The 15,470-nt window shown below is 40.9% G+C and overlaps 1 protein-coding gene across 1 annotated transcript in view; it reads left to right on the top strand.

Moving 5' to 3' along the window:
* The window catches only part of LOC140302927 (sodium- and chloride-dependent taurine transporter-like), a 31,608-nt gene continuing 16,138 nt past the window's right edge, over positions 1-15,470 (top strand). Inside the window, exons 1-3 of the mRNA XM_072381471.1 lie at positions 1-631; positions 11,148-11,377; positions 11,496-11,630. Of these exons, the coding sequence (XP_072237572.1) occupies positions 11,149-11,377; positions 11,496-11,630 (364 nt within the window). The 5' untranslated portion in view covers positions 1-631; position 11,148. The remainder of the gene's footprint in view (positions 632-11,147; positions 11,378-11,495; positions 11,631-15,470) is intronic.

Below are 15,470 nucleotides of genomic sequence, written 5' to 3'. Positions count from 1 at the left end.
TAAATCTCGGATACTTTTTTGAAAATAGAAAAAAAAAAAGATATCCGCATGGCTTAGTAAACCCTTTGAGTGATTGTTGTTGGGGATTATTGATCAAATGGGTCCCGGATTAGAGCTACGTGATGAGTTGAAAATGTGCACGTAGCTTGTTTCTGTTTCGGGTTTAACGTCGACATCTGATGATTTTAATGGATTTGACGCAAAGTTACATCTTCTTCAGAGAATTGTGGCGGCATTATTAGTGTCGGTACTGGAATTGCGCATTTTAATTACAAACATTTCACTTTATTACGCATTTCTCCTGTAACCGCGCACTTTAAAAAAAACACATACAAATTCCGAGGTTACCGATGCGTCCTGAAGGCATCAGAAACACAGCTCTCCTGTTGCTCTGAGAGGAGGCAGGCCGGTGATTTTCCACTGCCGCTGATGTCTCTGGTCCCCCCGTTTCAAGAGACAAAGGTCAGAAAGAGAAGCTTATAAATAGGCTAAAATATAGGCTTCCGACGCGTCCAGTCTTCAGTCGCTCACACGGACACCGGAGGACACGGACAAGACGAAACGGACAAGGGACCGCGCGCAAAGGACATTAAAGGACAAAATAATATCAAAAATCACACCAACGTAGCAGGTAAAGGAAAAACGACATCACATTTTAAATGTGATGGGGGATGGCTGTGCTGTTTTCATTCATTTTCTTCTGATGATTTTCTTCTTTAGAATTATGATCTTAACTGCGTTTATGTGTCTTAATTGTGTAAATGAGAATAGTTTCTTTGCAAAGCAAAAGACGCTGAAAGAAAAAGTTTATTTGCATGACTTTGTAGAATATCAGTGTTTTGTTAAAGGCTGTTTAACGGTGTTTTACTGCCGTTTGTGTGCAGGATGTATTTCCTTGTGAAGCTTGATGGAGAAGCTGCGATGTAGATTTGGGTAAAGGTTGGTCCCTAGGGACAATGATTCGTGCGCTCAGAAAGGATACAGTGGATTTGCATTTTCCTGGTGGCTTTATATTTAACTCTATGAATTTTTAATCATATAGCCTCTTATTTCTCCTCGTCTTTTGCATCTGTTCAGTATGGATGAGCGCATTTGCTTGTCTTAAATACCTTTAAGGTTTTTTTTAAGACAACAACAAAACATCAAGTTCCTCTCTTGGCTTTTATATAAGATGTTGCTTCTCAGTCTTGTTAAGGACAAAAACAGCCTTTTCCTAAGATTATCGCTCTTTTTTCTTTATGTCGTCCATGGCTCTTTTTGAATCAATTGGCTCGTTTCGTATCTGTTTAAATGTGTAAGCTGTCCAAAGAAAATGGAAAGGTGGTGTAGCTGCGCAGTTTTTGCTTCATTTGAATGACTTTGTTAAGTTTATTTCCGTTGGTGAGCCGCATCAGAAAGGGGAAGTGAGGCGCTCGGAGCGGTGAGAAGGCGGAGATGCTCGTCCGTCGCTCTGAAAGCAGCGAGCGCTGCCTCTCCTCTCCTCACCTCCCTCTCTGTTTGCAGCCTCTCTACCTTTGTCTGCTTCCTGCTTTCTTTTAATTCCTCTGTTTTTTGCGACGAGCTTTTAAAAAAAGAGTACATTTTTCCCACATTTGGATACTTTTACGCCACATACTCTTTGTTCTATGGTATATGAATATTCTTTTTTCACCATCTAGAACACAATAAACAAGTGGCTCATGATTTAATTGTTGCTATAATGGCTATTTAGCTACTATTTGGTCTTTTAAGGTTCATTGAGTGTGCAGGTATGGCTCCCAGATGTCTTGTAATGCCTGACAGAGAAGAAGGTAAAAAGGTTTAATGAGTGCCTCGAGACGGGTTGGGTTCCGATAGCAGGCAGTCTGCTCCATTTTGGATCAGTTTCAGTGTTGGAAAATTACCCGGAGTATTTATCTCGCAGAGTCTAGCAAACCTGTAATGCAATTCTTTCACTTGCAAAGAAAAATGTGCAAAACATTCAGGAAGACTGATTGAAACTAAAAAATACAGAATGATTTTCAGTCCTAAACGGATTCAATAACCCAGTCCTGGTCAATGAGAGTTTCAAGGTTATTGTGTGTTTTTGAATAATTATACTTCGATTTTCACGCTCTTGTCACTTTTTGTTATTTTGTCCCAAAATTGGCAAAGGTTCAAGGATTTTCTCCTACTGTTCTTTTTTCCGGCAGCACAAAGCTCCTAATTTGGTATTTAGACCAAAAACGGTGAAGGATTTTCCTCACAACACAGTCTGAAGAAGTTCACGTTGGTTAGAATATGATTAACAACCACACTTTGAGAAAAATACTAAAAACAGGAATGAATCTCTGTTGTTGAGAGCTGGATGACACTGACTGGCTGAAAAACTGCTACGTAGGTGTGTCGCTCAGGACGCTGACTTCTCTGAGTGTGTGTGTGTGTGTGTGTGAGTGTGTGTGTGTTTGCTCTTGGCCCCAAGTTTTAATCTAATCTTGACTGCTGTGGAGTCCTTGTCAGACTAACGTGTGCCACTCATTTGAATCGCTCGCGGAATAAGAGCCAACACATCCACAGACGCTGCCGACAGTGTCCTGTTTTTTGGGTGCTAATCTAACCAGATGATGCTCCTGCATTCAAGCTGTGGCTTGAATATGTTTATCTTCCCATCTGAGAATCTTGTCAGGAACTAACCTGACAAATGAAGTCAATCTGTGATAGACTTCTGTCTTGCATCAACACACTTACAAGACTCAAGAGTTCTTTTGTGTTTGGATCTCTTGTGATGTGCCCTGGGGCTGTTCAAGGGAAAAGTTTTTAGCTGCGCATTTACAGATGCAAACGTATGGGCTTGCATTTTACATGATGGCGTTGTTCTATAGAGTCAGTGGAAACATACAGAAAGTCTAGTTTTTGAGTAATTCTTGTTTGAGTTCCTGTTGGTCTGTCCTCCAGCTCTGAAAGCTTCTGTATTAACTGGAGACTTGCTTGCTGTTAAATGATTTATTAAGTCTGTAACCTGAGGTTTCTGGAAAGTGTGTGTGTGTTTCTTGGTCAACTCTCAACTATGAGCATGACAGCATTCCCGGAGTAGTTTCTACAAATGAATGCTGAGAAATGTGGAGGGAATCTGCACTCACACAGCGAATGAAAATATCACTCAGTTGATTTGCATGAGATGCTGTTAAAACCTTTATCTCTGTCCTTGACTTGAGATCAGGCTGCACTTTAACTGCTGCTGAGTTTATCAACCACTATGAACCACTAACCAACATAGACTTTCACATATTAGAGCTGCACCATTAATCTTGTATGATTTTCTATAACTGCGCTGTACTTTGATCCACTATTTAACGCAGCTTGCTTCTTTTATAGATTTTGTTTAACTTGGCAGCCGAACGTGGAAGCAGTAAAGATAGTAATTAACACCCAGCACCAGAGTAAAGCATATTGTTATAATCAGTTACTCTTGCAGCCTGATGTTAAGTGTGCATATTTATGCATCATTTGAATAAAGGAAGTCTCGACAGGATGAGTGACAGACCAGCTCTCCCTTGTGGCTGAAATAAAAAAATAAAATTTTTATTTGAAACATAGATTATCAAAACGACAAAGTAATAAAATGCACTGAAGCATCTTTTTATTGCCAGATTTAATTAAAACCTGGAATTAATCACAATATAATAATCAACTGGGGAAGAGGGAAATCTTTGTTCTGACAACTTGAAATTCAACATTGGCTTGTTAGTGGCAGTCAGCTGTGAAGTAGGAGCAGATCGGGTCTGTGTCTCCCGGCTTTGTTCCCGCCCTCCATTTCTCTCTTCTGGATGTGTTGAGTTGCAGCTTTCCATTGCTTTCTGTACATTTTCAGGTTTTTCTGGGTTCTGACACAAACTTTTGAACATCTGGATTGGTTGGAAAGATTTCATCAGAAGTTTAAACACCTAGATCCCTCATCATCCTCTTCTTCGAGGTCAGGTCGCGGAGGCAACAGGTCCAGGAGAGAAACCCACACATCCCTCTCCCCAGCATCGCTCCCCACCTCGCCCTCATTGGTCCAGAGGCGTTATCAGGCCAGAAGGGATATATAATCCCTCCAGTGAGTTCTGGGTGTGCCCTGGGGCTGCCTCTCTGTTGGACATTCCCGAAAAACAAAGGTAGGCGCCCTGGTAGCATCCTCACAAGATGCCCAAACCACCTCAGCTGACTCGTTTCAATGCAGAGGAGCAGCGGCTCGACCTCCGAGCTCCTCACCCTATCTCTAAGGCTGAGCTCAGCCACCCTTCGAAAGAATCCTATTTCAGTTGCTTGCATCCACAGCCTCGTTCTTTCAGTCACTACCAAGATCTCATGACAACAGTTGAGGGGTGGAACAAAGATGGACCAGTAATTCGAAAGCTTCTCCTTCTGGCTCAGCTCCCTCTTCATCTCAACGCACCAGATCAGCTCCCTCATTACTGCTGACGAAGCCTCCATCCTTCTGTCCATCGGTCACTCCAACCCTCCACTGTGAACCGCTCCAGTACACACTGAAGGTCACGGCTGGAAGAAGCCAACAGAACCACATCATCTGCAAAAAACCCTGAGGTTCCCAAACCAGATGCCCTCCTCTAACCGACTACCCCTCGAGATGCTGCCCATAAAAATCACAGACAGGATCGTTGATGAGGGGCAGCCCTGGAGGAGTAAGGCATGCTCTGTACACGAGTGCAACCAATGTGTCAAGAATGCACACACAGCTCTTGCTTTGGTTTTACAGGGACCAAAAAGCCGGCAAAAGCAACTCTGGAACCTCATATTCCCACAACACCCCACACAGAATCCCAGTGGGACATGGTCATAAGCCTTCCCCAACTCCACAGAACACATAGACTGGATGTTCAAACATGGGACTTTTGGTTGAAAATCAGCCCATTAAGACTACGTGCCAACCCAGTCGCTTAAGTATTTTCCTGGCTGTCTCTCTGCTCTGATAAAATCCTGATTTTAAAACCACAGCATCTGGCCAGGTCTAACTGCAGCTTGGGCATATCGTCACCTACAGTAGCGGAGACAGACGTACTTCGGTCAGTAAATCGACTGCTCTCTCATGTCTGTATTCTGGGATCAGTGGTCCAGTGAAACAGCTTAACCGCGGTACAGCCGGACTGTGCACGGAAACGTGCATGGAAACGTCCCCAATTACCACGTTGGGGTGAAATGGTGAACAATTTTGCTTTAAAAGATGACACCCAAAATGAAGGATTTTTAATTTTAGGATATTCTTTAAACAACATCATCATCTTGATTGCGTCACACTAACTTCCTGTCTCTACTTAAACACTTTTTAATCCCTGTTGCAGCAAACACGACACGGAATATGTATGACTTCTGAAAAGCTCCTGATTTGCCTGAAGCAAGGTCCAGACTTTTATTTTTTATCTATTGACATCGCTAGGAAATGCATTCGCTTCATGGCTGCCTGTTAGCTAGCCTCAAACAAAGGGCAGCTGTCTTGCTTTTCACTATTTTTGACAATTCAGCCAACCGATCACAGCAGATTTGAGAAGTTTAAAGTGACCAACGCTAAAACATTATGTTTCAAATAGAAGGTGGCAAGCTGTGCAGAAGAAAGAACAACATGAGAGGAATATGCCATTTGAAGATAAATCCATGAAAACATTCTGTTAATAGGAACCACAAACTACGATTTAAATTCTAATTCATCTTTTATCGTTGTTGTTTTTTAGACTCAGACTTACTGACAGCAGCATATTCTCCGATTTGATCTTTTTGCTGTGTGCATCGTCCATGTAAGACTCCCGGTTGGCAGTTGGTCCTCCCCACATATTTGATATGATATGAGTGCAGGGCTTAGGTAAAACCTGGTGTGCTGTTGCAACAAGTAGACAGCTTCTTGATAAGCAAAATGAAAACTTGCAACGTAGCGATACTACGGAATTGTATCTCTAAGTTGCAGATATGTGAATAAAAACATGCAAAGTCATACCCGGGCAGTGTAGATAAAGATAAAAAAAAAATAGTTTTAGTCCTTGGGAGTGAGATTTTTCAGATTGATGTGTGTGTGAACAAAGCCAAAACTCTAACATATTTTGTAACCTGTATTAGTTGAACGGTAATAACAAACTTACCAAGAATCCACATTGATTGTTGACTCTGGTTAGATAACAGAGAAAGGCATGCACCTCCCTGTTTTTATACTTCTTTGCAGTGTTTTCTTTCACACACGCTTGTTGTGCTTCTTGTTGTTACGTTTGACTTTTAATTGCGTATGTCTGACATATATTTTTAACACTTTCTGTATGTGGTTCACATTTTTGTCACCCTCTTTGGCATGTTTTCCTGCCAGAAGTCTGCACGCACTTCCCTTTTTTCTTTTCTGCCTCCCCTTTTAGACCTTCTCTTTCTCCTTCTAAATTAATATTTAACAGCATTCTTACACTAATCTAGTTCAACCAATTCAATCGTTCTTTCTAGTTTTCTCTTTACCTCCCTTCTGTTTTCTTCTTTTTGCAACTTTTACCTGACAGTTTCTATTATTGTAAAATTAGGATGTTAGAAAATGGGAGAATAAAGTCAGACATTTGGGTGCAAAGTGTGGAAGAAGGAAATAAAACGAACACAGGAGGCAGAAAGAGAAAGGCACATCAGTTCTTCAGTTCTGTTTTCTTGTAAGTGGGTCATTCAACTATAAATTAAACTATGAAATATCAAAGATTATTTTCAGTCAACTCCAAATTTGCACGCCTGCCATCCCTAAGACTTGAATCCTGTGGTTCCAATCATAGCCTTTTAACTGACAAGATGGAGGGTCTGAAAGGCCCATTCGCAACAGTGAAATACATATATACACTGATGTGTGATTAAAACAAAAAAAGATTAGAAGGATGAGAAAAATGACAAGAAAGGGGGGAAATATGGAACAGGTCAGAGGAGGCGTGAAAGAAATGAAAAGCAGAAGTGGGGCGGTAGATGATTGCATTTAATAGGCGGCCAGTCCAGTGGAAATGTACATGGTCTTAAAATAGGAGAGTGAGTTATGCAAGTGGTTAGGGAGTGAAGTAAGTATGTGTGGTTCTGCCTGTGTTTGTGAGAGTGTGTGTGAGATCGCATTGGACCAAGAGTCTTACGTTTACTGACTTTAGAACCCAGAGCACAGTGAGCCTCTGTACCTGCCCATTCTGACCGTGACGCTGTCGCACACTGCAGGTCTATTTCTTAGAATGATGCAAATCAATCCAAAGGGACGCCTTGAGCATCAGTTTTCTGAGAACAGGGTAAATGTCATCATGCTTTTTACCACATAACAATCATTTCCTGAACCTAACCAAGTAGCTTTGGTGCCGAACCCCAAACCAAACCGAGTGAAATGGAAAACAAAGAAGTTAAAGAATTAAACGTTTAAAACTAATCTTTTTTTCACTTGGAATCATGGAAACCATCATAAAAGTACGTCCTTGGGATGTATTCTAAATGGTTTTTTTATTTGTGGGGGCAGCAGACTACTTGTGGTAGCTCATATGTGTTGCTCCCGTGTTATCCATCCCTAAATTGGGAGTCTAGAAGCTTTCCAAAGTCAGACAGGATAAATATCCCCTTCAACATTTAACCCAGGATTTCTTACCAGTTTAAGAGCTCCTACACTGGGAGATGTCCACTAAGCATCCACTTCTCATTTGTGTTGCCACTGAAAAGAAGGCACTGCAAGAATATCTTGTGACGGGACTTATGACTCTTTATGCAATGCCCAGTCAACCACAATTTGAACATACAAAGCACACATCTTCACTTAGTCCGGAGCTTGAAATCCTGTCACTCCATAAACATACAGATTTCTTTCACTGCGTCATAAAACTGTGGATTCATGATTAAAATGTGTGTCGTTAAAGGCAGGACTAATGCCGTCCAACTGTATGACACAACAGGGAGATTTTAAAAGTCTTTGCATTTCATGCCCATCAAACGACAAATAGAGGAAGTTGCTCAGCTGTCTTTACTTGGCTAAAACTCTTGCAGAACAGGTATGTTACGTACATACATTTGTCTCTAGTAATTAGTTTTAAACAATCAAACCTCATGGAAACTGGTTTTCCGAAACTTGAGCCCTGCAGTGGCAATTTAAAGGCACACGTCCCAGTTTTACAAAGAAGAAGCAGAGTCTTTGTCTAATGGACAGCATGGCAGTGTCTGCATGATAGTAGAACATTATATGAACACGTGATTCAGTCAACATTACATATAGTTTGTCAACCTACCACTCAAATTTACAAAAGCATAGGTAATAAAACAAAAATACTGCCTCGTACACTGATAGGTGAGTAAATGTCACACGGTCGTTGAAGGTTTTTCCAACTCAATAGATTTTTATCCTTTTGACTTTTTAATATACTGCTTTGGTCTCTTGTTTATTTTCACATTCACATATTTGCTGATGACATCCAGATATATAGAGAATACATTAGGTGTTATTCACAGTTTAATTTACAAAAAGATTATTAGGATTTTTGAGCAAAGCAGCTGCACTACATATATAAATCTTTAACCCATTATCAGAAATCCATTAATCTTATTGGGTCTAAAATTGACAGAAAATATGTGTAATTCAATGCTTTTAATGATTTATTTCATTCAAGTGTTTTGTTGTCGGAGCACATTGAGAGTTACAAGATTACAGAGTTACAAAATTAGCTTATTAACAGCAGCCATATTTTGTCTATCACCTTTTGATGCAGCAAATACTTGTTTTTATCGCGAGCGTTTGTGCACACATGGTCACACACTCTCAACATGCACACTTTCCCTTTCCTTCATCAGGAAGGAAGCCACAAAAACGCCACAAAAAACGGTTCATAGATTGTACAGGATGCAGATTCTACAACACACAGTTGAATGATGAACCGGATTCTCATGGAAAAAACTGATGTTATTGGAACTTAACTTCAATGAAATATACAATAACCATCTAATTTCATTTAAACTAGGGCAACATCTGAAATGTGGTCTTATTTAGGGAATGAGAGAAGCAAAGAGAGAAGTTTAGGGTGCAGCAGTCTGGCAGATGGAAAGAGATAAGGACATGACATTTTCCACAGTCACAGACCTGTGCTGACTGCTAAGTATGTCTGTCTCTCCTGCAGACTCTGTCACGGTCATTGTCGGGTGGAAATTTACAGCTCTGGTTGTGTCACTGTGACCATGATCACTTTGCTTCTTAGACGACCAATCACAGAGTCGGGGTTGGGTTAACGAGGAAATGGGGAAGAAGGAAGAAGAGGGGCAGACTAAAGTCTCCGTAAAAATGTCTTACAACTGTAGCTACAGCTTCATTATAAACCATTAAATGGTTTTTCTAAAATTAATTTGGTTTGGCTCTGAAAACCAATCAAGGTTTCAATCACATCCAGACTAGAAGAACACTCTAATCTTCTGCTATATGTTAACTAACATTCAGTTATCACTGTCTTAGCTTCTTCACATCGATAACTTCCCCTTTGAATGAGTATGTGGTGCATTTCTGAGCGCGCTCAGAGCCACAGACGACCACAGAAGACAGGATTTACAGATCGGTGTGCTCTGTAAACTCAGAAGTGGCAGTGAAGAGCACCAGGAGCTGATCTGGACTGATTCACAACCACAAAACAAGAACTTAGTCACCTCCTAATTTCTCATGAACACCACAGAGCTAATTCATTTATGCTCGTCTTGAAACAAGGCAGAGTAGACTCATTTGTTCAGACTCTGAGCAAGACCTCAGACGAATACTAAAATCATACCAAATTAAGATTTTAAAATGCAGTTTCAGCTTTTTTCTTTTTTTACCAAATTCCAGTGCTGGTTCTGGGCTGGTTTGAGAGCCAGTTCTAAGTTGATTCTATGTGCCAGCTAAGAAGTTTCCCACTGCTGGAGATGCACCGCTTCCAGTACTTATTTAAACCTCCCACTGGAGTTTTCTTCATTTCTGCGGCTAAACCGTTTGTTTCCACACATCAGTGTTTGTCTTGTTAATTTCACCAGCTTTAAACACTCCAACAATGTTTATAATGTTGAAACTGTTTTTATATTCAGCTGAAAATGTTCAATGCACCTCTGTACGGCACACTGGGTGCATGTTAAGACATTAGAAACACGTGCTTCTGTAGCCGTTTCAACTTCACATCCATGTTAAAGCACAGTTTATTTGTGTTCTCTCTTGAATTTAACATTTTCTGCAACTGGAGCTGGAGCTCCCTCAAATACAAACCATATTAAGTGTAATTAGAATGGAATCATCTGAAGATAAACTAATGTCTCTGGTTTTGTAGGTTAAGTTTTACTTGTAGTTTCAGCCTTGGGGATGTTTACACAGCGACATTTGTAATAACGATGACAAAAAATGCATCTGTTCATACATTTTGATTACAGACCATATCGGTTTGCTTTGACGTAAAAAGTACCTTCAGGCCAACAATGTGGCTTAGTGGTTGGGTAATTACATGCAGTGTTATGACTCAAACTTTATCAGAATGAATCTGCGACTGTCAAAGAAGCCGCAAGTTGAGAATCTGATGGCAGGCTGACGGTAAAAGGAAAATGCTAAAACATGACACCATTTGACACGGCCATTTTCCAAACAAAGCATTTCAAGATACAAAATGGTTGTATAATTTTCTGAAACATCTCAGTCATTTCCACAAATGCAGGGGAAAGCAAACTACTACTGTTTTGGACTGATTTTACACGTGTCCCACTGCCACACTGTGCTTTTATCTGCTGGAGAGCTCTACAGTAGTAGTGATTTTAAAAAAAAATCCACCAGGTGGCTCTGTCAGAATTGGAAAAACTGTTCATTTATGGAGCAGATTTTTGGTGCTATCATATAGCTAGAGTACACCACCTTCCTGAACGAAAGACTCACGGATGTATTCATGAACAAATGTTTAATTTAAGGAATAAAATGGTTGCTTATAAAGTCTCTGAAATCACTGAGATATCCTTCTCAGTGCAAAGCAGGCGTCCAAGTGTAATGTCTCAGCCTCAGATCTTCGATGACAGCAAAGCCGTCTTTATGCTTTTTTGTTCTTTATTGTGTGTTTTATGTAACGTCTGTTTGGAGTTTCCGGAAGCCATAAAGAAATTTTGTTATTCTAAGTGCAGCCAAACAAAATGGTGATTAATTCTTGCTCGATTCTTTCTGTTTCCTGTTTATACAGAATGGCTCAAAAAGAGAAACTTCAGTGTCTGAAGGACTTTCATAAGGACACTCTGAAGCCATCTCCTGGTAAGAGCCCTGGAACTCGGCCCGAAGACGAGGCAGAGGGCAAACACCCCCAGCGGGAGAAGTGGGCCAGCAAGTTGGACTTTGTTCTGTCTGTGGCTGGTGGCTTTGTTGGTTTAGGGAACGTCTGGCGTTTCCCGTACCTCTGCTATAAGAATGGTGGAGGTAAGGCAGCTGATAGCCATGGAAGTGTCAGTAATACTCTATTCCATTTCATTGTTCTGCTTAGAATCCCTGCAATTATAATTTCATGCTTATATTTTATCTTCCGTCTCCCATTTAGGTGCGTTTCTCATCCCCTACTTCATTTTCCTGTTTGGCGGAGGTCTGCCAGTCTTCTTCCTGGAGGTTGCACTGGGTCAGTTCACCTCTGAGGGTGGCATCACCTGTTGGGAGAAGCTCTGCCCCATCTTTACTGGTATGTTGCCTTTCATCAGTGGAATGGGTGGAATATTTACCCTACCTGTGTGTTGTCTCATGAGGGCTCTTTGCTTCTGTAAACCTAAAACATACCACCATGATAGCAGATTAAAATTAGCTAAATTGATCTCTATATTCACTCATCACCAAAGTTAAACTCACTATCGATGGATAAAGATTTAAACTGACTAATTTAAATTGTGGTAAAGCTGCACATATTTAGAGCACAGACATTTTGGATGACAATTGAGTGCTGTGGACATGTCCAGAGTCCTGAGGTTCTCAGTCTATTTTAGGATTTTGGATGCAGAATTTTTTATGTGCATTTGAAAGATAAAACCTTCCTCGACACTTAGTTGAGGGACATTTTGTCTGCCTTTGAGTGTGCATGTAGTACCATTGAAGGTTTATATTCAAAAGCCTTGCTGAGTTCTGGTCACATGATCAGTATTATATATACATTTACATATAATCTTACACCTATATCACTTAAAGCACGCATTTTCTATCTTTTATAGTCGGCTCAGCCAACATCTTTAACCATAGCCCCGCCCGTTGCCCCGCCCTTGTGAAATCTTGCTCATCTCCCAGACCACAGCCTCATCACCAGCCTTTTGTTGTCACATTAAAGGGTTTGAATTTTTCCAGACCTCTGCTGTTTTTCACAGAGGAATGGCTGCGTAACATAGGGCTGAGTCACACCAGACTCTCCTCCAATCAGACAGCTGAGACCTTACCCAGCAGCCGTTACCAGGCAACCAAGCCTGCGCTGGTACACCAACACACTGAGACCTCTATTCTGCTTTAACCTTCTCAAGCTCTCACCTTGTGTCCTTCTTTCATCCAAGAAAGCACATTTAGAGTCATTAAGTGTCTTTTCTGATATTTCTTTTTTTCATTTGTCATCCATACTTCTACCTCTCCTCCTCTTTTGTACATCTTCACTCATATTTTCTCCCTGTCCTTCCCTTTCTTTTCCTTACCACCACCTCCCCACTTCTCCTTCTCCGCCTGTTCACAACCAGCCGAATAAGGTTAATGTATTCATCCTGTTCCCAATAGGAATGTTTTCTTTCAGTTTTCTTTTTAATATTTATGCTGGCTCTTCAGCCTCAGCTATCTCATTTAATTTTGGTCTGTAATTTCATAATCATAACTGTATCTTGTCTCAGGATCTTAATTTAATTATTAACTTGTGATACTATTCTCAGTCTCACATATACCGATGGCGTCTATTTTTCTTTCAGACATATTATCCTCTTTCTGTCTGTCTTGTGCACACACATGGTACACACACACACACACACACACATGGTACACACACACACACACGAGACGGCATACAGAGTGTCCCAAATTGCACGTTGCTATGGCAACTGTGCACCAACACATCAGAAAGGGAGAGAGCGTTGATGAAAAAAGGCACAGTGGTGAGATCTTTGGAACTGACAGATGGATTGATAAAGATTGGAAATAAGAACGTGGTAAAGAAATGGCGCAGGGGAAAGAGGCAAGAGAAGAAAGGAAATAAGTCAAAGACGGATGGATAAAGATAAAAGAGAAGGCAGAGAGAGGAGAGGGGGAGTGAATTGTTGGACAGAGATGAAACAAGGAGAGAATGAAAGAATTGGAGCAAGAGGAGATGTGAACAACGCTGTCTGTTGTTGGAGGCAGAAGCAGATACTTTTGGTGAGCTAATATAACGAGACAAGAAAAGAAAATGTGATTCGTCTTGTTGTAGACATCGTAACCGATGCCCACCTCTAGCTTTTTGTCTTTCACAAAAAAAAAACCAAAAGGTGTCATGTTTGTATTGAAATCAGCCAAACCAGCCAGAGCTGTGTTGGTGGGATTATGAAGGGATATCTCTTTCCGGTGTTAGAGCCAGAATCCGTTCCAAAGGAGGAAAAAAGCTGAGGACATGAGTGCACATTGTACACTTTGGTGCAGGTTGAGCTGACCTCCGCAAATAAATCCCAGCTCGCATTTCAAATGAAAAGACTAACGCGCTGTGGTGGCCATCGCTGATTTGTCAGGGCCAAGTTGAAGGAACACAATGTGTGATTAACGAGGTAAAAAAAAAGAAAATGGCAGCTCAATGGTGGGATTTAACGCTGAGAACAGACCTAAAGGTTGAAAAACCTGTTAATGCACATCCTACATCTACATCTAAGAACTGAGTACATGTACAGAAAACACATTAGGCAATAAGTGCGGTGCGAGTGCTCAAAAGGGATCGAAACTAAATAAAAATGTTGAATTTAAACAGGATGGCAGATGGAAACATGAGATAACAAAGAGCTGTTTAGCAGCAGCAGTCAGTGACACCAACTGGCAGCAACAAAAACCACACCACCCTGACAGTAAATAATATCACAGATTCCTGCTTCTGTCATGATTCACGAAAGTCACAGCAGATATTCGACGTTTCATAACAGGAGAAGCATTACTGATGGGAAGCAGCTCGGCTCTCTTTTCTTAATTTGCAAAGTCAATAAATTTTTTATGAAAACAATCTTTGTTTTCACGGAACTGAGTCCATCTGGGAACAGGCTGGGGGTTCGTAAGGTTTTTAATGCTAAACACGTGTCTGTTTACGAATAAACATTAGATGAATACATAAAAAAAATCCTTTGGCAGTGAAAAGTACATAAATCCTCACAGATTGGTTGCATATGTAAACGGACTGAGCAGGGTCAGCCAGGGTCAGCAGATGAGCACAAGAAGTGACATCATGGAGGACGACGCATCTGTTTGTTTGATCAGCACTGTGCCATGTGATTCGAGCGAGTGTGTTTAGAGATGTAGTTGCAGTATGTGGCAGCTGCTAATTAACCAAGTGATTAAAAGTACACGATGTGATGATGAAGCGGTTCACACATTTATATACACAACGAAGACGTGTAGATGGCGAATGGAGCTGAGGAAGTTTAAAATTCATGCAGACAGTTGTGAACTCACACAGATGGCCGGTGACGCTGAAGGACATTCATTTGGATGAGTGGCTTCTGTCGGCTGTGCCTGCACACATGCAAAGCTCAGTGCAATATAATCACGATGGTCGCCGGTGGCAGCAGTCATTATAGGACCTGTCACCTAAAATCTAATCCGCTGTGATCCAAATCCCAATTCCTACACCTGCTCTCATTTTGAGAGGGATTTTGTTGTCTGTTTATTGGTGTGTAGCAGAAGCAGAAGAATAGAAACGCAGGCAGATGGCCTCAAACCTGTTTACCGCGAGTTCTGTGTCGAGATGAGAACTGACCCAATGAAACGCAGCTGATGGTTCTCCTAGATGGGTTTGACAAGATTTTACGTTATCGAAAGTTAAAAAACTAAAACATAACTCCTGTTTATCTTTAGCAGACTAAAATATACTGTACATTTTGATATTTATGAAGACAAACATTGGATACCACTGACCCGGCACCATATAAGCGAAACTGTGAGGAGTGATGAAGCAGAATGTAGTCGGTTTGTTTTACTGTTTGACCCGATTTCTCCTTCTTTCATGCTGATACAAAAGACTAAGTCATCCCACTGCTTTTAGGGCTCAAGGGCTTAGTGTGCCCCCCCCCCTTGATCAACCGCACGTAAAACTGAAGGGTAGGAGGAAAATCAGCTTTTGGGACTTTAAATTCTAGCTTACTTACAGTTTGTTCTCTACATCAAGAGCAGGATACTGTCTCTAAGAAATATAAATAATAATCGCACATTTCTGTGCACAAAACATATGATTGGATGGTTCAATACACCAATTACATCTCCTGGTAGTTCGGATAAAGCCTTGTTTGTTACTGCACCGTTTTATCCACATTTCCCTGATGGATTTTTTTTT

The sequence above is a fragment of the Leuresthes tenuis genome, unplaced genomic scaffold (assembly GCF_036924035.1).
Source record: "Leuresthes tenuis unplaced genomic scaffold, fLeuTen1.0.hap1 SCAF_3, whole genome shotgun sequence".
NCBI classification, from domain to species: domain Eukaryota; kingdom Metazoa; phylum Chordata; class Actinopteri; order Atheriniformes; family Atherinopsidae; genus Leuresthes; species Leuresthes tenuis.
The sequence above is the reverse complement of the archived record's forward strand: the minus strand, read 5'-3'. Positions and strand labels throughout refer to the sequence as shown.